General features: G+C 47.7%; 1 protein-coding gene across 1 annotated transcript; it reads left to right on the top strand.

The window, feature by feature from the left end:
- The first annotated feature begins 2894 nt into the window (after window positions 1–2894).
- LOC146968304 (sialoadhesin-like) lies at window positions 2895–16614 on the top strand. The gene is made up of 6 exons (XM_085760491.1): window positions 2895–2925; window positions 2997–3032; window positions 13037–13303; window positions 15816–16064; window positions 16135–16344; window positions 16426–16614. The coding sequence occupies exons 1-6, from the start codon at window positions 2895–2897 to the stop codon at window positions 16533–16535; spliced, it is 903 nt and encodes a 300-aa protein (XP_085616617.1). The 3' UTR covers window positions 16536–16614.
- The last annotated feature ends 5126 nt before the right edge of the window (window positions 16615–21740 follow it).

Here is a 21740-nt window from a genome sequence, read left to right on the forward strand (position 1 = left end):
AAAAATCATTAGCCGACCAAAATTTCATTGGTCGATTGGTCGCAGGAAAAAAAAAAACATTTGAAGCCCTGTCTTGTCAAAATTAAGTCAAAATCATTATGGGCTTTTATTTTGAAGGGCCAAATACAGGAAGTCGTGACACGTGATACTTTTTTGTTGTTGTTTTTTTTTCACGGCACGGCGTCTCTCTCTCTCTCTCCCTCGCTCTTTTTTTTTTTTAATCAAAAGCGACTTTTTCCCATGTTGTTCCAGACGTTTCTGGTTTGGAGACTGTTTTCAACGATCAGCGGTTGCTGCCGTGCCCGGCACCGTGTCACAGCGCTGACCGGCGGTCAGTCTCCCAGCAGTGTCACGGAGCGGATCCATGACAGTCCCCGCTGCAGTCAGAGTCCCCCACCGCTCCACACCGCGGACCCCCCACCCGCCACACAGCCTCAGCTCAGTCACTCACCCTCATCTACTGTGTTTATTGGTGATAAATGAGCATACTGCCGTGCCGGTATATAACGGTAAAACCCGACCCCGACCGGCTTGTTGAATCTCGGACCCAACACGGCCGGAGACGAGCATTAATTAATTAATTCACAACCCAACCACGGTGTGTAAAAAAAAAAAAAAAGGGAAACAGAAAGCCAGTGGCAACACTGGTTTTGAGACAGATCAGTCACTCTGCTGTGTGCTGTGACTGAGGTGGTAGTGGATGGAGTTTGTCATGAGGTCGGCGCCGGTGCGGGGGAATCTTTTCAAAGTAAAACCAAGTTCTATTCCCTGCATTTTATTCCTGAAAATATCGGCGACAATCGGCGAGTTTTGGCCGATTACCGATTAGTTTCAAACGGGCTATAATCGGCCGATTTAATCGGCTCGCCGATAAATCGGTCGGGTCCTAGAAATAATAATACTTTTTATTTTTAACGAGTTTTTACAATGTTCAAAGACACTGACATGAGCTTCATTATAATACAGAGCAAAGTGAAGTGAGTAAAAGACAAAAAAGAGGAACAGAAATGTTCACAGAGACGCAGCGTCTGTTTTTAACGTGTGAAGAAGCCGTGTGATCTGATGGCGTGAAGATGAGATTTAACTGAGAGAACAGACAGTTCACTTCCTCTGTTCCCAGAAGCTGCTGCTGGTGTCGATGTGAGGCCTCGTTTGGACGATCAATAATCTATGACTGATCATCATTCAGCTTCTTTAAAGGGATAATTCAACATTTAGGCAGATTCTCCTCTCACTATAATCCCTATAGTCATGTACAATCATGTAACATTACACGACACATCAAGCAAATACTCAGAACTACTTTCTCTTCTGAAATCCCTCCGCCCTGCAGCCGTGTCTGGAATGTAGTTCCGGCTGTATTTCCCTCTAAAACAACTCTGTGTGGTAACGTTGTGTTATTATCTCATAGTGTGGTGAATGTGCAGCTCACAACTTGTCCACCAGAGCGTTGTGGAGTTGTTGGATTGTGTATTTGATGAGTTTGATGAGGGAAACCAAGAAATCCCATAATGAGCCTCTGTAGCGTAGCTCTGAGCAGCTCACGGCTCTACTCCGCCGTTCTAAAAACAGCTTGCACCGACAATTAAAGGTAACGAACCTACTGCTATGACTATAGGGATTATGGTGAGAGGAGGATCTGACTAAATGTTGAACTGTCCCTTTAACCAGCCTGAACCTGAGCAACACAGCCTTCTTCATGTTTATAGCCTAACATTGAATGTAACAATAATAATACATTTTATATCGCCCTCCCCCATCCCAATAGAAGAACAGAGGTTTTAAAGGAATAGTTCACCAAAAAATCCTCATGCTGATGAATACTCCGGAGTATTTTTTTATTCCTCAAAGTCCATCTGGAGACCCAAGAGGCCGGTTCCTAGTCCAATGAAAAGAGTAATAGGGCCCGACACAAAAACGTGCATAAAACTACACAAAAACCATTTAATATTCCTCCACACTGCTCGTCCACTGCAATCCAAGTGTCCTGAAGGGAGATAGTCCAGAGTTGACTGGAAACTACCTCATTTAGGACATTTTTACAGCCTGAACAGTCCAAACTCTGGACTATCTCCCTTCAGGACACTTGGATTGCAGTGGACGAGCAGTGTGGAGGAATATTAAATGGTTTTGTGTAGTTTTATGGACCTTTTTGTGTCGGGGCCCTATTACTCTCTTATAAAGTTTTGGTTGGACTACGAACTGGCCTCCCGGGTCTCCAGATGCACTTTGAGGAATAAAAAACTAGTATTCATCAGTATGAGGGTGAGTCAGCAATTTTTTGGTGAACTATTCCTTTAACGTGAGACAGCGTGCGTCAGGGCTGTTTGGTGTGATAAGCTCGTGTGGTCTGAAGGTGTGAAGCTGTGGTCAAACAGCAGAGGACAGAGAGATGACACCCATGTCTCTTCCTCTTTCCAGAAACAGCTCTTAGTGTCAATGTGAGGCCTCGTTTAGACGATCAATAATCTATAACTGATCTTTTTGTTGTCTACATTATTATGTGTACTGTCATTGAAATGTTTTTGTTTCTGGGACTCCAGATGGAAATTAGCATTTTGCTATAATCCGGCACATTTACATGTTTTTATGTCCATTAATGTGCACTGTCCCATTTAAATAAACAAATAAAGTAAAGTGATTAAACAAACTGACTGAGGAAAACCAAAGAGCAGAATCTATGTGACCAGAAACACAGAAGTGTCAGTGTGAGGGTCAGTGAATGCATCATTTATTTATTTGTTTATTTATTTGTTTATTTTAGGCATGTCATGGTAAAGGTGTTCTCTGTAGTAGGGGAGAGTGCAGCAGAAACCACAGAGGAAGGAGGAGGGTTTAATGTGCAGTGACTAGAGCTGATCAGAGAGCAGCTGTGACTTGGTTGGAGAGTCAGGATGGAGGAATCCTCTCTGCTCAAGCTGCTCTGTGAGTCAAACTGCTGCAACTCTGTCGCTTTACACAAAGAGTCTGTTTGTCTCACTGTTGTGTCTCTGCAGGTCTGATGTCTCTGCTCTGCTGCAGCTCCACCGCAGGTCAGTGAACGCCTCTTTTCTCTGTCTGATATGATCAACAACAGGATGAGCTGAGGTCGTAGCAGTGACGGACCTGTACAGGAGCCTGGTTAACGGTTCAGTGAGCAGGTCAATAAAAAGCATTCAGATTTCAGTAAACCTTGCACAACTAATTAGACTCCACCACAGAGTCGGGTACGTTACTGTGGGCAGAGCGGTGTCGGTGCAGCAGGGCCGCGGTGCTTTGAGGTTTCAGAGTCGAGTGCACCAACTTCCTACACGGTAGGAAACCTCAAAGGACCGCGGAGCAAACACTGACATTTCAGATGCAGAAAACTTAACTCATAAAAACACAAGTACGCACATATAATAATTATACAAATTCCGACCAAGCAATCTGATTGGTCAACAAGAAATTTAGAACGCAGCCTGACTCACCACTAAAAATATTACCATCCCTTCCGTCCGTGTGTGTACATAGTCGGAGACACACTAGTGCTGTAAAAATGTTTCTAGAAATATGGCCTGGAGCTGAATGTTTAAAACGTTTTTTCTGTCTCTCTTTTTTTGCAACTTTTGGGCTTTTAAATAATCTGGAGAAATTGCAATATTACCCTGGAGGGTGTGCTTTAACGTCATCTGAGCACTTCAGTGATGCTTCCTGACCCCCATCACTGTCTTACCTAAATGACGTTAAAGGACACCCTCGAGGGAAATATTGCTTAAATAAAACAGTATGGCTCTAATTTCAAAATCAGAATCAGCCTTTATTGTCACTATACAGAAGTACAGGGAAATTACAGCAATCAACCCGTCCGTACATATATAGCATACAGTACATACTGTAACATTGCGGGGTAGCTGGGTGGCTAACGGAAGAACGGGAGGAGATAAGATCAAAGTTGCTAGCTCAACTGAGCCCAGATTTATTCCCTCGCCGAAGCACAGCTAACCCGAGGTTGAGGTGTCCCCCCGGAAAACAACACAGCATGGCTAACCCTCGGAACTCAGGAACTGTCTCTCTTGGTGCTCACACCCTTTCCCCCCTCTCCATAACAAAACTCCTCCCCTGACGTAAACACTGTTGTAAAAACACACATCTTCCCCTCCCTTCCCTGAACACATCTGTCAGCCCCTTCTCACTACGGTGGACACCTCCCTCAATTTAACACACTGTAACACTACACACACATCAGTAAATCACCCAGCGTTACACTGCCCCCCCCTTTCTAAATCTCCTCGCCCAGAGGAGCCAACTTTCAGTCCAAATAACGCTGGGGAACTCTGCGTTGCCTTCTGGGTCGAGGGGTTCTGCCCTCCCCGAAATCCTGCGTGGGAATAACCGCTCCAAGCGGCGTGACTTGAACATCCCTCTCCAGAACGTCAGCCGAACGTCGGTGCCCCCTTGGAAAGCACTGTGGACCTGGGGTTCCCTCCGCAGGAGGTGTCTGAACAGTTGGTGGGGATCGACAATCCTGCCTGAAGCTTGGTTGATTCACTCCCCGGTAGGGTGCTAGACGATCGCGGTGTATCACCACAACTCGGCCTCTCCCTGTCTGCTTCACCCTGTAGACTACCTCCCCGACTCTTTACAAGACCCGACAGGGCCCGATCCAGTTACTCTGCAGCTTGGGGGATTTCCCTTTGGTCCGCTTTGGGGCACAGACCCACACCAGGTCCTCCGCTTTGAAGTGAGTCCCTCTTGTATGCAGGTCATAGGCTCTCTTCTGTCGGGCCCCTGCAGTCTCAGCTTGTCCCCGCGCAAACTCATGTGCTTGCTCCAGCCTCTGTCTTAGCTGGGTAGCATACTCTGGACCAGCTGGTACTTGGGGGGTATCTGGAGGGCGTCCGTACGCCAGAGTGGGTGGGGTCCTGAGCTCCCTACCCAACATCAACAGGGCTGGTGTGCATCCTGTGGTCTCCTGTGTCGCTGAGCGGCAAGCCATTAAGACTAGGGGTAACTGCAGATCCCAGTCCTTCTGATCCTTTGCTACTACCAGCGCTAGCTGTGCCCCCAGAGTGCGATTAAACCTCTCAACCAACCCGTCACTCTGGGAATGGAGAGGTAAAGGTAAAGGTACTTTATTAGTCACATATACAGCTAGTACAGTGAAATTCTTTCTCTGCATTTAACCCATCCCTGAGGAGCAGTGGGCAGCCACGGTGCAGCGCCCGGGGACCAACTCCAGATTATGAGCCAGTGCCTTTGGTCAGGGGCACTGACTGGAGGATTAACCTAGCCGACATGTTTTTAGTGGTGGGGGAAACCGGAGCACCCGGCAGCTGACACGGGGAGAACATGCAAACTCCACACAGAAAGGACCTGGGCGGCCCGGGATTCGAACCCAGGACCTTCTTGCTGTGAGGCAACAGTGCTAACCACTGTGCCACCGTGCCGGTGTCGCCTGGTCTTATGGATCCCAAGCTGCTTGCACATTTCCATAAACAGTTTGGCCTTGAAATTCCTCCCTTGGTCGGCCTGCAGCTCAGCGGGCACCCCAAAACGGCTAAACATCCCCTCAATTAGCACCTCACAGACAATAGCCGCCTCTTGATCAGGAACCGCCACTGCCTCTGGCCATTTGGTAAAATAGTCCATTGCTACTATCACATAGCGATGTCCCCAAGGCGTGCGGGGGAAGGGGCCAAGAATGTCAACAGCCACTCTGTCCATTGGTGCCCCCACCTGGTACTGTTGCAGTGGTGCTCTACTCTGGCTTGGGGGGCCCTTACGGGTAATGCAGGGATCACAACTTTCGCAAAAGGCTTCCACATCACGCCTACAAGTGCCCCAATAGAATCCTTGCCGCACTCTCTTAAGTGTTTTGTTTACACCAAAGTGCCCCACTCCTGGTTGGCCATGATGAAAGCTCAGCACCTCCTCCTGTCGTCTCTTAGGCAACTCTCCCTACCAGAAGCAGGCTCCTTCCAACGTCTCCAGAGTACTCCATCACGAAGCGACAGGCCCTCCCACTGTGACCACAGACCCCTCAAGGATGGACCTGCGGCAGCAACCTCCGACCAGTCTGGGCGTCGATTGGCCTCCACCCACTCTAACACTGTCCTCAAATCTGGGTCCCCTTGCTGCTCCCTGGCCCAATTAATCACATCATCCAGTCTCAGGGCCATGCAGTGTTCTGTTTGCTCCTGCCTTGCCTCTTCGTCCTTGGCCTCAGCACGACTCCAATGCGAGCAATCCAGCCGACAGGGTCTCCTGGAGAGGCCGTCCGCATTCGAATGACTGTTTCCTTGCCTGTGCACGATGGAGAAGTTGTACTCCTGTAGTTGTTCAATCCATCTGGCAAGTTGCCCTTCAAGTTCTCGGAAAGACATCAACCACCTGAGGGAGGCATGGTCTGTCTGTACAACAAATTTTACTCCACACAGGTAGTGCTTGAAGTGGTTCACAGACTCCACCACAGCCAACAGTTCTCTCCTAGTGACACAATAGTTCCGTTCTGGTTTTGAGAATGTCCTGCTGTAATACGCAATCACTTGCTCGTTACTTGCATCTGTGTCCAACACAAACTGCCCTGCTGGATCCGGAGTTGTTAAAACTGGGGAATGACACAGAGCTGATTTTAGCGCATCAAATGCTTGCTTCTGTTCTGGGCCCCACGCAAACCGCACATTCTTGCATGTCCGCTGGTGGAGAGGTGCAGCTACAGTTGAGAACCCGGCAATGAAACGGCGGGAATAAGACGCTAACCCCAGGAAGGAGCGCACCTCGGAAACATTCTTTGGAACTGGCCAGTCCTGGACAGCAATCACTTTGTCCTCCACCGTGCTCACCCCCTATGTACTCACTTTGTGGCCCAGGAAGGTCAGTTCTTTCCGCATCAGTCTACACTTCTCAGAGTTCAACTTTAACCCTGCCTGTTGGATCTTGGAGAAGGCCATTCTGAGCGCCTGCAAAGCGGTCGAAATCCGGCCCATGGATCAGCACATCATCTAAATAGACTTGCTTGCTTTGCAATGGAACGTCCATGAGCACTTTCTCCATGAGCCTCTCAAATGTGGCCGGGGCGTTGCAGAGCCCGAACGGCATGACAGTGAATTGCCACAGTCCCGAACCAGCCGTGAAGGCCGTCTTGGGGCGGGCCTCTGGTGACAGAGGTACCTGCCAGTACCCACTCCTTAGATCGAGTGAGGAGAACCAGGCAGAGCCCCTGATTCCATCCAGGGCATCATTGACTCAGGGAAGGGGATATGAGTCCTTGACTGTGATCTCATTTACCGGCCTGAAGTCGACACAAAAGCGCCACCCTTGAGTACCCTTCTTAGGCACCATCACCACCGGTGACACCCACGAGCTGTTTGAGGGTTCAATCACTCCAGCTGCTCTCATCTCTGCCACACACTGCTCAGCAGCCGCCTGTTTATTCAGTGGTATGCGACGTGGGCACTGACGAATCGGATGTGCTGTGCCTGTATCCATCTCATGCTGGATTATGTGGGTCCATACAGCAAGTCCCATAACCGCTGCTGCTGCTCTGTGGACAACCCCTCTTTATTACTCTCCAACAACGCCTAAATAGTTTCCTCCCGGGTTGGTGGCTTTGGTGGGATATCACAGTTTACGGTACCACTCTCGGTTGCATTGCTGGTTGCCAGTTTACCAACTGTCTCTGGTTGGGGGTCTGGGCTGAGCGGTTGCGACAGGAGTTCATTAACTCATTGGCTGCCAGCCATTTTCAGAGCAGAGAGCCCCATACTGCCAGCCGTTTTAGAGCATTTTGAACGATCTTATAAGACCCACAGAATATTGTGTTCTATGACTATATAAACACCGAAACTACCAAGAGAAAGAGTAGACTCTCTTTGTTCAATAGGAAAAAAAAAGTTTGTTTCTACCTTTTTCCGTTCTTTTGTAAACAGCAGTAGAACGTAGGCTGGTTTCACCAAAAACAGCAGTTTTTGACCAAAACACTGAGAAAACAAGCTTTTTGTGGAAAGAAACATGTCAAGCAGAACAGTGACTTTGACGTTGATATTTTTTGCTTTAGTGACACCTCACACATCTGAACAGTGTTCTCCTTCTATAAAACAACAAAAACAACGCTGAGAAAGGACTTTTGATGGCAAAATAATAATTTATTTACAAATATCAGTAAAAATGCATTAACTTTTTTGTACGTTTGTAGCTGTCACATGACCTCTGCCCCATGGTCGACCACTGCTCGATCCACCACCTGTAAATTATAGAAATATATAGAATTAGGCTACCATAAAAATACATCTCTTATAGATGTAGTCAAGTGTGATGTGGAGTTTTTTTTTTTTTTAACCTTTCCGATCAAAGCGATCCGCCCTTCTCTAAGCAGTAAAAGTTAGCTCGCTAGCAAGTTAGTTTATTTTATTATTTTTACCATTGATGTATTATATTATTACCTTCATGTCTTTCTGGAGCGTGGGGACGAGTCTCTGCTGCTCCTGGTTGATCCGGACGGAATCGCTTGGGTCACGTCCACCGAGCCGTCAGTTGAGCTGGGCTCTGGTCTGTGGTGACACCGTCAGCTGCTGATTCTCACCACTCGGCCCGGCTTGATCGCCGGTGTCCAGCGTCGGTGTCTTTTTCAATGATCTCCGTCATTTTCTCACGATCGCGACCCTCTTCCTCTCCGAACTACCGCGACACACACGGTACATAATGTGCCGACGTGCGGAACACATGGCTCCGTTTCTTTAGCTAAGTTTCTTTAGCATATCTCTTGTCATCTCGCTTCTTCTTCTCATAATCAATGCTGATCTCTCATCCAAAGAGGGCACTGCTGCCACCTACAGGGCCTACAGGGCACCTACACGTCATTACACTAGTTTACAAGCCTGATATTGATGGACAAGCTCCGCCAGACCGTCCTCCAGCCCTTCCCGTTGAAAAACGCAATTGACGTCTATCGGCGTCAATGGCAGTGAACGGTTGTAATTAGATTGACGTCTATAGACGTCAATGGCAGCCAATGAGTTAAACACAGCCCCTGTGGCTAAGGGTATCAACCATGACTGGCCTTCATCCTGCGCAACATCCACACATGGGGGAGCTGTCAACTCCTGGGCTTCATGAAGTCAAAACCCAACAGACAGTCCTCTTGAATTTCAGCCACCCACATTAGATAAGGGAAAGTCTGTTCCCCCAACTGGACATTGATGGTGCACTGGTCTCCTGTCACAGTAATGAGGGGCCGCACGTCCGAGCACCACTGGAGGTCCCCTGGGAGCATGTTTGGGCGGATGATTGTCACTGTTGAACCAGACTCCACGAGCGTACATGCTGATTTGCCGTTAATCCAGGACCACACCCGTGACACTTGAGGTCCTGAGTGGGGGAATGCGGGGCCCCCTTCTGCAACACAGTTATTCCTTGCAGGTGAGTGCATGGAAGGTGCATGGCCAGGAGTGGAGTAACCTTCCTCACCTCCGCTCCCCACCCCGTTTCCCGGTGGCTGGCGCTGGGCAGGTGGCATAGGATTGTTGAGGTCAGGGCAGTGGTACTGGATGTGACCTATTTGGCCACACCTCCAACAAGTCTGTGTCTGTGGGTCTGGAGGACCCCTGTAGTCCTGTGGTCTAGGGGGTCTCGGAGGTCTCGGGGGGTCTCGTTGAGGGGGGAAGTAGAGAGGCTGGGGGTGTGGGGGCTGTTGTTGCAGGGGTTGGTGGCGTGGTGACTGAGAGGATGGGGACTGGAGGGGTCTCACATTCCCACCCTCTGTAAAGATCTGTTCAACCTCCTGTGCACGTTCCAGTGCCCCTTCCCATGATAAGGGGTTGCTAAGCCGCACCTGCTCCTGCAACCTGTCAGGTTTCAGGCCACTGATGAAGGCCTCCTTCAAGAGAATAAATCTCTGATCTTCAGTGAACTCAGGGAAAGCTTTGCGGGCTAAGTGGCGTAGCTCCGCTGCATAGACTCACAGTTTCTCACCTTCTCTGCGTGTTCTCTCATTGAACAGACGTCTGGCGGTTGACTTACTCGTTGGGTCCCCAAACTGCCGTTCTATAGCACACGCTATGGCTTGGGAATCAGTCATGTCCATTTCTGAGAGGTCCAACAGAACCCTTCTGGCCTCCCCCTCTAGAGCTGCAGCCAACTGGACGGCACTCTGACTCTTGTCCCACTGGTTGGCTCTAGCTATCAGCTGGAATTGCGTCCAGTATGTCTCCCAATCAGTAGCGCCGTCATATCGCCCCGCCTTCACTTGGTTTCTCTTCTGCTGAGCTGTAGCCATGGAAGCTGGGGAGGCACTAGTCATAGCTGCAGTGAGTGCTTGTGTGAGGGCAGCGGTCAGTAATGCAGTGGGGTCATGGAGAGACACTTGGCCAGAGTGGGGAGTGTTGTTGGGGTCACAGCCAACACGGTCGACTGCAGGGGAGTAACCATCATGTTGAGTGCAGCTTGTCCTATCCCTTATCTGTTCAGATGCGAGTGAGCCCATGTAGTTAGTGTGGTCAGCTGCCAAGCTAAAACAAGTCTTTGGGGTTGGTGTTTGAATGACTGGTGTTCTTGAACTATTGATTACATTACCAGAGCCCGTGCCATTACTCTTTTTAGCCACCATGCTGACAGTTTCTAGCTGTGAAACCAAAGCATCCTGATAGCTAGCTTCCCCAGCAAATGGGCTATCCAAACCAGGCCATGGTACTGGAACACCTTCGGTAACAGAGCCAACTGGTCCACAGTGGGTTTGTGCATGGCTATTTTGAGTCAGGGGCAATACTTTGTCAGAATCCTGTAGCAATGGTTGTTCACCAGGAAACTCACTGTCACATCCTTGGTCAGCAGCTCTGTTGTGTTATCCATCCACCTCAGCATAGCTTGCTTTTAGCCACTGCCTGAACATTTCCTTCTCAGTTTCTGTCCGAGCATCACTTGAACGCCACATAACTTCTTCCCGAGCTTGCCTTGAACGCACCACTCCTTCATTCCGAGCTGCACTCAAACACACCTTCTCGTCTTTTCCACCTAGGGAAGGCCGCCGCTCCCTCACCTTCGTCTCCCTCGACGGTGGCGGAGTTAGCCATCCACTAGCTTCCATCGTCGCCGTCCAGCTACCGGAGATGTGGGGTAAGTCCAACACTTCTGACACCAGTGTAACGTTGCGGGGTAACTGGGTGGCTAACGGAAGAACGGGAGAAGACGAGATCAAAGTTGCTAGCTCAACTGAGCCCAGATTTATTCCCTCACCGAAGCACAGCTAACCCGAGGTTGAGGTGTCCCCCGGAAAACAACAAACAGCATGGCTAACCCTTGGAACTCAGGAACTGTCTCTCTCGGTGCTCACACGCTTTTCCCCCCTCTCCATAACAAAACTCCTCCCTCGACGTAAACACTGTCATAAAAACACACATCTTCCCCTCCCTTCCCTGAACACATCTGTCAGCCCCTCCTCACTACGGTGGACAAATCCCTCAATTTAACACACTGTAACACTACACACACATCAGTAAATCACCCAGCGTTACAGTACAATAAGACAGACATAACAGGATGACTGGGCGGTAAGAGGGAGGAGGAAAAGGGGAGAAACAAGAGGAGAGGGGAGGAGAAAAAAGCAGCTCCCAGACTATGCTCCTATATGGGGGAGTACAGTGTGGGACCGGGAAAAAAACCTCAGCAACATAAGCACATATGAGCACACTTTACAACATAAGAACTCAAAACAACACCGGGGAGGGGGGAAAGGGGGGTGGAGGTGTTCCAGCGCAGACAGGCAGCCAGCCGCAGCTGCAGCCATCTACATCGCCGCCAGCGAACCCCGCTTGTCGTACTGGGGGGTTGCATTATGTGCATGTGTGAAAGTGTCCATGGGTGCGTGTATGTACATAATCCTGGAGAGTCGCTTCGTCTAGCCTCACAATCAGTGCCTCAGTTCGCAGGGTGTCATCACAATAACACACAAGTTGCCATGGAGACGTCCTTGATCGGGTCCCAGACAGAGTCAACAATCAACAGGTGTCCGTGAAGAAGGGAGGGAGTAATAGGAATACAGAGCGTCTCACAGCAGCGATCTCCCGAGGGAGTTCTTCCAGCAGCGACCTTGGCCAAGGCCGGTGCCGTGGAGGGGCCGGAATGCAGATTAGATTATGATTGCACAGTCAGAGTGTTGACAGCTCTGTCCAAGATGTTTACCATGTTGCGGTTTATGACCACAGTCTGAGCACTGACAGCTCTATCCAAGGCGCAATCGTACTATTGGGTCTATTTGCCGCGGGCAATCGTGTCAAGCCAGGCAGCAAGTCAAACACAGAAACACAAGAGAATCCGGTCAATTTTCAAAATAAAACACATTCGGAATGGCGGCCCCTCGGAAATTCGAAATGACGGACCTTCGGGAATTTTCGGAATGGCAGATCATCGGAATGGCGGTCCTTCGGAATGGGGGTCGCCCCCCCCACCATCAATCATGTCAGGCAGATTCATGGGGCTTTGGACTGCTGTCACCGTCTTCCGAATTTTCCGATACACCAGGGCAATGTCTAATCCAATCAGCAGATAGCCTGTTATCATGGTTCCGAATCCTCGATGTCCTCAACGGAAAGAATCGCCAGGCACACGACCCACCACTTCTCCCACGAATCCATCATGTAACCATTGGCGAACTTTCTGTCAGGGCAGACAGGTTCCCCCGAACCCGAGCTTCTCGACGAGAAAATTCTGTCAATTTCATTGAGAGACCAGTAAGTTGTGTCTATTGAAATGCGACTACTACTAACCCAAACAATCATAATCTAATCTGCATTCCGGCCCTCCTCCGGGAGATCGCTGCAGCGAGACTATTCCTCCCTCCCTTCACGGACACCTGTTGATTGTTGACTCTGTCTGGGACCTGATCAAGGACGTCTCCATGGCAACCTGCTGCCAATGCCTTCACCGCTTTCACCCCCCAGTGCGACAGGCGGGGTCCGCTGGCGGCGCCGAAAAATGGCTGCGAACTGCGGCTGGCTGCCTGTCTGCGCTGGAACATCTTGTTGCTCCTTCCTTATGTTTTTATGTGTAACTTTATGTTTGAATCCAATTAATTCTCTCTCAGCTCGTCTGACTGTGAGTCCCAGCAGCTCTCAGCTGTTTCAATATAAATCAGTGTCTCTGAGCTGTGAGGAGGACGACAGCTCTGCTGGATGGAAGGTGATGAGGAGGAATTCAACCGGAGGCAAGACTCAGTGTGGAGTCGACTGGGGAACTTCAACTGGTTCCTCCTGTGAGATCAGCTACGCCGACACACCAGACAGTGGAGTTTACTGGTGTGAGTCTGGAGAGGGAGCAACAAGCAGCAGCAGCATCAACATCACTGTGACTGGTAAGATCAGACTGTGGAGTCAGTAGGTGCGTTTCCATTACCCCTTGAAATGCGCAAAACCTAAATATAGAAATTAAAAACTGATAATGGAAACACCTACATTTCGAAAAAACTCTCAAATATCGCTACAAAGTTTTTGCGCTCTCATGAGGTGGTTTTTGAGACGTATCGATACAAACGTGTATCGCAAAAGTGTAATGGAAACACTTTTTCTACACATCACCGGCGTCACCGGAGTTGTGTGTGTCCACGCTGTGTTGGTTTATGTAACTTGAGGGGACAAATGAACCACATGTTTATTGTAATGCATTGCTGACCTGGGCATTGTTTCTCAATAAATTAGAAAAACCTTTCCTATCGTTCCCCTTTTCCCTGCATGGTTGAAGGAGATTGGCTCGCATCCAGGCTCCACTCCCTCCTGCGCCGAAATGTCACCTTAAGTCACATAAACCAGTACGGGTGTGTGGACACAACCACCTATATTGTTGTCAGCGCCTCATCACCGCTGGTGTTTAAAAGGCTCCGTTCTTTCTGCAGTCAGGTTAAAGCGCACATCCGCCGTGTTGGTAAACAAATAATCCTCTAATCAACGGAGGAAACCGTGCTTGAGCAGCTTGGGTTGGAGCAGGGGTGGACTGGGACAAAAATTTGGCCCTGGACTTTTTGGTCCAGACCGGCCCACTATCTGCACGCGGATATTTTGCCAACTAGCACTGTTGATGTACATACAAACACACAAGCTCTTAATAACACCACTACTAAACGATATACAATATACAACAAAGTAGAGGAATAGTGTGGAATAAGTTAAGTTTGGACAAGATTACATGCACATAATGTGTCTGCATGCAATCAGAACTTTGGCTAGTTGGCTAAAGTATGGAAAACAATAGTACAATGATCTGAAAAATGGACAAACACTAATTTTATCTTAGAAAGACAGTACAGCTAAACATAATGTATAGACAATGAGGCATGACAAGAAATACTTGTAATTTGTGTACTGCATCATGAGTAATATGTATGCAGAATGATGTTTTACTGTAACAGTAGTTAATAAGTGTTTTATTAATTTTAACTGTATAATGTTAAACTGTTGAAAGGACAATAAACCATAAACACTGACTGAAAAAAAATTGGAAAGTATTTGTTAAGTTGTTAGCTCAATGTCCTTCATGACCAAATTTGAGTGAGGGCACTTTAATAAAAGCAACTAATCAATTAATCAGGATAGTATATGAATATAGTTATTGTTTTCCAATACTTTAGATAACTAGATTTAGCTGTAACACACCACACCATCAGAGTTATTAGCTATAGCTATTTATTATGTCAAGTAACGTTCATAGCAACCGTTCTGGGCCATTTACAGTATTTTAATGAATGTTTATCCACACCATTCTGGAAAGCACATACCTGCTTAACACGGTATCACTACCTCCTTCACATGGTGGAGAGTCTTCCTCAACACTTATTTTTTCAGCCTCCTCCTGCACCATAAGGGCAGTGTTAATGGGAGCTTCAGACTCACGTGAAGGACCTGCTGCTGAAGCTGCAGCATCGGTGCTTCTAGCCCAGGCCAGGCCAGGCGGCCCCTCAAGCAAACATCTGCGTAATTGTTGTACTTTTAGCAGTCTGTGCTGCTAGAGCTTTTCTTTTTCTGTTACTTTCCTCCATTTTTCCGCGCTGCCTTTGCGGTTTTTTTTTTACTTTTCTTTTCCGTTTTCGTGCGCTGGTGTTTTTGTTTTTTTTCTCTCGCTCGCTCTCTCTCTCATCGTGACTCCTCATTATTAAAAGTGATTGGACGAGGGGGGGTCTAGAACATGCGTGGGTGGGACTCCTGGGCCTCTGTAGCCTCTCATAGGGCCATTGGGCCAGGTAGACAAGCCACTGGGCCAATCGTCACCTCTCTGCTGTGTCTGCAGCTGAGCACTGTGGGCCGAGCCGATGCATGTCTCTCTCCCTGGGCCGGGAGAGTTACAATAGGCAAGGCCAGGCATGGCGAAAAAAAGTTAAATAAATAAAAAACGGCCGCCTATCGGCCCATTAGTGACCGGCCCACCGGGAAAACTCCCGGTACTCCCTATGGCCAATCCACCCCTGGGTTGGAGGTGGTGTGAGTGCGGGCCAGCGGGGGAAAGGGGAGGGGGCATTAGAGCTTCAGCACGGAACAACTGGCCCGTGTGAGTGCGTCCTTATTTGTGGCCGCTGCCAGCGCCACACGGGCTTTGCCTTTCAGAAATCAAGCGCTGGTTTTGTTTTTGTTAAAAACTATAACAGCAACAGCTGTAGGCAGCTGAGATCGCTGTGCCGTCACCATAGAAACGCAAGACGCATTACGGCTCATTCGCAAAATACCTTTCAATGGAAACAGCCGCAAATAGCAATTGCACTTTTTCGAAGTTTCAGAAATATCGCTTTTATTTTGCGAAAATCTGTAATGGAAACGCAGCTACTGTTGATGAAGCTGTGTGGAAATGGATCAACTGCTGTACTTTGTCTCTGTGTTGAGGTGGACCAGTGATCCTGCAGAGTCCTGTCCTCCCTGTGATGGAGGGACATGATGTCACTCTGAGCTGTCAATCAAAGGAGACCCCTCCCTCCAACCCCCCAGCTGCTTTCTATAAAGATGGCTCCCTCATCAGGACTGAGCCTACACGTCACATGACCATCCACCATGTCAACATGTCTGATGAAGGCCTCTACAGCTGTGACATCACAGGCCATGGAGGGTCTCCATCCAGCTGGATCACTGTCACAGGTCAGGAGGTTTCACCATTTCACCACTTATTCATCCACATATTTACCTGACCAGGTGAATCTCTCCACAGAAAGACCTGCTACCAGTCTGGGCCCTACCACAGTCCCACCCCCTGGTACAACCACACCGCCTCCCTCCTCTCCTCCTCCTCCCTCTTCTCCTCCCCCTACCACCTCCTCCCTCCATCTTGTCCTCACTGTGCTCCGTCACCTGGTGGTCATCTGTCCGTACGTCGTTTCCACTGTCATCATGGTGTCTCTGTATCGGCAGAGAGAGAGAGGTAACTCTATCTATCTATCTATCTATCTATCTATCTATCTATCTATCTATCTATCTATCTAATCATTAACTCCTCTGACAGGAAATGACACACCTGTCTCCATTGCAACAGAACCACCCATCCCAGATGAGCAGACATTGGCTGAGGACTATGATGATGTCACGGCGGTCACCACTGAGCATCACTTCTGATCAGAGTTCAGTTCTATTAGTCAGAAGAAGAAACAGTTGTTTCTGTGACTCTGAACATGATGAATAAAGTTTTGTACGTTTGAACCATTCCTCCTGTTTCTGTTACTGAACATGTCTTCCTGTTTGATTACTTAATGTGTCCCCCACCCAACCTCAGCGTCTTCCTTTATCATTGTCGCATCATCTGCGTTGTATCCCCTCTTCATGCCTGAGTTTGTCCTGCTTTTCATCCTACGTGTTACACGTGTTACTGCTTTGTGTACCTGAGTTGCCTGGCTGTTTGCCTTTAAGGTAATAAATGCTTTTTGTTCCAACACACTTGTTCCTGGATTTGTCTTTATCTCCGAGGTCAAACTAATGTAGCAGTGTTGTTGTAGTTAAGAGTTTTATGTCCTCGTTGACTTGAAGCCACTGACAGTTCATTGTTGCTAAGTGAAATAACAAACAAAACAAACCGGTAGATGTGTTGATGATAATAACGGTCCAAAAAAAGATAAAACATTGGCAACCGTTGAGAGCACAATAAGGCCGGCTGCCTTATTACAGCAGCGTGAGATTTCAAATGAAAAAACAAACATTACAGGCACATGTTGCACGTAATTGCATATTTATTTCATTATGTTAATAAAATGACCATATCAATTCAAAGGGACTATTTATACTATATAAACAACAAATCCCACATCCGGCCCGCGAGAGCAAAACATCTGGCCCACGACGATTGTGCCATTCCGAACGTTTACTTTCATGTTTCGGAATACCGGCCCTTTTTATTTTTGAAAAAGGAGCGTCATTCCGATCTTGAAAGAAGGTGTGCCATTTCGAAAGGTTGGTTAAATGTGCTGTTGTAATCCAAGTGTATTGATTGCTGCGGTAGTACAGTGGATAAAGCAGGTGACTCCAATGCAGGTGACTGGGCACAGTCTGGTTGTGACTGCCAGCCCCACGCCATGTTATTCGTTAGCTTTACTTTGTGTTTGGGGAATAGGCCTTAGTTTTGTTTATTGCTGCTTTTAGTTTGGGGATTGTTTTGCCCCCTCGACTTCTTATATTTTCTTTGAGTTTATGGGTGGTGTCCTTTTTTTGTACTGTTTCTTTTGAGCCTTTGTGAGCTTCGTTTTGTTCTGTTGTTTATTTGTCGCCACCCACTGCCTGCCCATTAATTTGTCTTTCTTGTTAGTGGTTTATCTTGTGTTCATCCAATAAACAGGGATGCAAACAGCGCGCCGAAAAGCGAAACTCGCCTTTTTCATGACCAGTTAGGTGACTTGTGTGAATCGTTCAGATCCGAAGAGTTTTTGTTTTTGGGAGGGGGGGGGGGTCTCATCGTCTCAGCTGGGGTCAGTAAAATGTTTTTCTAACAGGCTGACAGTGACAATCACGTGAAACTGAGTCGAACTCATTCATGGTCTCTGATTATACTGATAACGGCCGACCTCCAATGTAGACGCGCGACATGCGCGCCGCGCTCGTTACCCAAAGCGGCGCGTATCCGCGTGCAGTCGGTGCGACAGCAACGCCGTTTTTCCCCCCGTGCATGTCCGTGGAGCTGTGAGGTCCGTGGAGCTGTGCACCGCAGACATGCACAGTTCCCTACGTTGCTGTGTCAGGCAGGTGTTTCCACGGAGCTCTGCCCCGTTTCAGAGGTGAAGGAAGCCCTGAGTGGACAGACGTCGCCTGCGCGATGTAGAATGTGTTCAATTCAAAAAGTGAAACTAACACATTATATAGGCCTATATGTCCATTACACACTGAATGACACATCCCATGTCTTTATTTATTCAGTTTATTTTAATAGTAGCTAATAATTATGACTAACATTCAGTGAAGACCTAAAATTCAGTATCTCCAAAATTGAAATATTGCAAAGGATTTTTTTTTTAAGCGTTTTTAATATAGAAATGTTGGCCTTCTGAAAACTATGTCCATCTATATGCACTCAATACTTGGTTGGGGTTAAACTACTGGAAATTGACTTAATGGTGAGCCCCCCCCCCCCACGCCAGACAATTCCTCTCTTTTTTGGTCCTGACCCGTTTGCATCCCTGAATAAATACCTGTAGAGCTCTCACCTGCGTCCCGGCCTTTTCTCTTTGTTACCTCTCCCGTTCCCCTAGACAAAAGGGGGTCGTAACAAATTGGTATTTTTGTCTTGTATGTTAGCCCACTGTTAGACACACCAGCCCATGTTAACCAATTGTGTTGTTCACACACACCAGACACGCCGCCGGCTCGCGCCCTGCAACGATCATTTCATCTGGTCTATTTTCCACGAGCGATCGCGTCAAGCTGGGCAGGAAGTCACACGGTTGTTGTTTTGTTTTTTTTCCCATCGCCCGGTACGTCTTCACACACCAGCTGATCCGCCGGTCCTCTGAGTGAAATATCCAAGTACGTCAGGTAGGCTGATTAATAACATGACCTGCACCAAAAGGTGGTAAAGTGACTGGACTGATGAGTTTTGTTTTATTTGACCGGACCATGCCGACGCTGAGAGAGAGACTCTCCCCCTCTCTCTCTCTGTTTGTGTGTCTGACTCACAGTCTCTTGGGTGGCTAAACGGTCTTGATTCTTGATACAGTACACGAAAAACAAAAATGACAAAATAACTCTCAAAAGGGCACTTGTACGCCACATTACAGTGTAGTCATAAGTGTCAGGGTGGTGGGAATGCAGGACCCAAATGCAGACAGGTTCAGTGCAAAAAAATAATTTATTATGAACTCACACGTAGTACGGGAACACAGGAACATGAAGGCACGGGGACAAACGACAATGAACCGACGAAGACAAAGGGAGACACTGAGATTATATACATGAGGGAACGAGACACAGGTGGTGCAATTAACACAGGTGAGACACATGAGGTAATCAAGGGCAGGGAGCACACAGGAAGACAAGACAAGGACTTCAAAATAAAACAGGAAACTAGGACAAAGACACAGACTATGACACAACATAGAACTTCAAAATAAAATAGGAACTAAACTAAACAGGGACCCACAAAAGGACATAACACTAAGACAAGACAGACAAGGAACACCACAGGGACTAAAGAAACCAAGAAACAAGAAGCCAAATTAACAAAAAACCGAGCCACTGTGTGGCGGCAAACTCAGGTCCATGACAATAAGTACTCAAATTAAGACACAGCATATGTCGGACTCTGGGAACATAACCTGCTCTCTGGCAGCTTTACTTAAAGCAGAAGTAAGCGGAATATTTGTGTTAGTATAAGTCTTAAATAGTTCTATCTTCCGACAGCAATCACTTCTATAGAGTGTTTGGTCTTAAACACGGGTCTGATTTTTTTTTCTTTCATCTGAGACACTGTTTCACATACACAAATACATAGGCCTATTAGAGAAGAAAAAACAAACCCTCCAAGTTTAAAAACACACAGGCAGCTGAGATTTGGGAGGTTTTTGTTTTTATTGTGGCTTATTAAAATGCAAGATCATTTTTCTGACTGATTTATTGCCCGATGCCGTGTATCTCGCTTTCTTTCCCCCACCCTCTGCCCGTTGTCTTCGTTGTCACTTTGTTGCCGCTCCACAGAGCGCACATGGCTAATTAATATGCACGTGCTGACCATATATGGTTGTCTAGGCGTTCCGGAGGCGGAGGTGTGTGTGAGGCAAGGCAAATGGCTCATGTTAAAAGTTAGAGTGTGACAGACATATGCTTCTACAGTACGTCTGAGGAGACGTCTTGCTGCTCTGCAGAAACATTTACATTCACATTTACATTTCTGATCCCTCGCTGAGGCGGTTTTTCCAGAGCAGCCTACAATAAGAACATCTGTTAGAATAATTTCAATTCTCAGATCAACTGCATTACAAGCAGCACACCAGAGCCAAGAGCACAAAAGGTCAGAGAAACAGTATTCTGCAAACTCTGTAGATGTTGTTATGTTAATGCAAGGGATTTTAATGATTTTTTGCAATTTGCATGCAAATGAATATTACAGGAAATTTTTGCCCGATGCCATGTATCTCGCTTTCTTTCCCCCACCCTCGGCCCGTTGTCTTTGTTGTCACTTTGTAGCCGCTCCACAGAGCGCACATGGCTAATTAATATGCACGACACGTGCTGACCATATATGGTTGTGTCTAGGCAGTGGCGGACTGGGACAGAAAATAGGCCCTGGCATTTTTGACAGAGAGAGGCCACACATTATATATATATATATATATATATATATATATATATATATAGCTTGAAATAACAGCAATATGAATGGAAAGCATAAGGAACATCCAGATCTGGACGTTTCTTATGCTTTCCATTCATGGTATTTAAAAATCAGCTGACAGAGGGAGAGCAGCCTCGTTTGGTGATAAGAAGAACAGGTTCTTTAGGAACATGAGGAGAAAAAACATGCAGGTTTTCTGTACCATTATAAGACTGCGCCAACCCCCCTCCCCCTCTCATCTCAGCTGAATGAACAGGCGATTGGGGAAAAAAACAAACACAAACAATTGCTAGTCGAAGCAGTAAAAGCGTTAAAAGCATTTTGCGTTAACGCGTTAACTTTGACAGAGTGATCATAATGATGGGGAAAGAAAATGCATTATCCAAACTCAGAGGGTTATGGAGGGATTCGATCCCACACAGGAGCAAGAGTTTTGTACTCAGAGCTAGGTGCTCTGCCAGTTGAGCTACATGTTACACTCACTTCTCAGAGTGAGCTTGCGCATCTATGAGCCTGCAGGCGCATTGTTGCCACCTATTGGTCTGGACATGGAACACCAGTAGATGATAAGCAAGAGAAAAAAAAAACTGTGACGGCTGCACAGCGGCCGGTGGCGGCCGTCCTGCCGCACCGGCCGTTCTGGTATTCTCCAGAACGTCCAGATGGCCAGTCCGCCCCTGTGTCTAGGCATTCCGGGGGCGGGGGTGTGTTCACGTGCGCCACTGCGCACCATTCTTGGATCCAGTTTGATTTATCAAAGAGAAATTGTGAGAGTTGTGCACGCACAGTTTGATAGATCTGAAAAAGGTGTAAATATTTTGGGTGTCTTTTCGCCGTAGGCCTAAGCAAAACATTTAGTAGCAGCAGTTTTACACTGCTTACTTACAGTTTTGATAAATGAGGCCCCAGGCCCTGAGCCCAGAGCCCAGACGCTCACAGCTGCAGCTTCTCCGCGGCTCATCCGCGGCGCTGTCCGTGGTGCTGAAGGTGACAGGTTAACTTGACAAACT

This window comes from Trachurus japonicus, chromosome 18, assembly GCF_045865225.1.
Source record: "Trachurus japonicus isolate A0001 chromosome 18, Traja_1.0".
Lineage (NCBI taxonomy): Eukaryota > Metazoa > Chordata > Actinopteri > Carangiformes > Carangidae > Trachurus > Trachurus japonicus.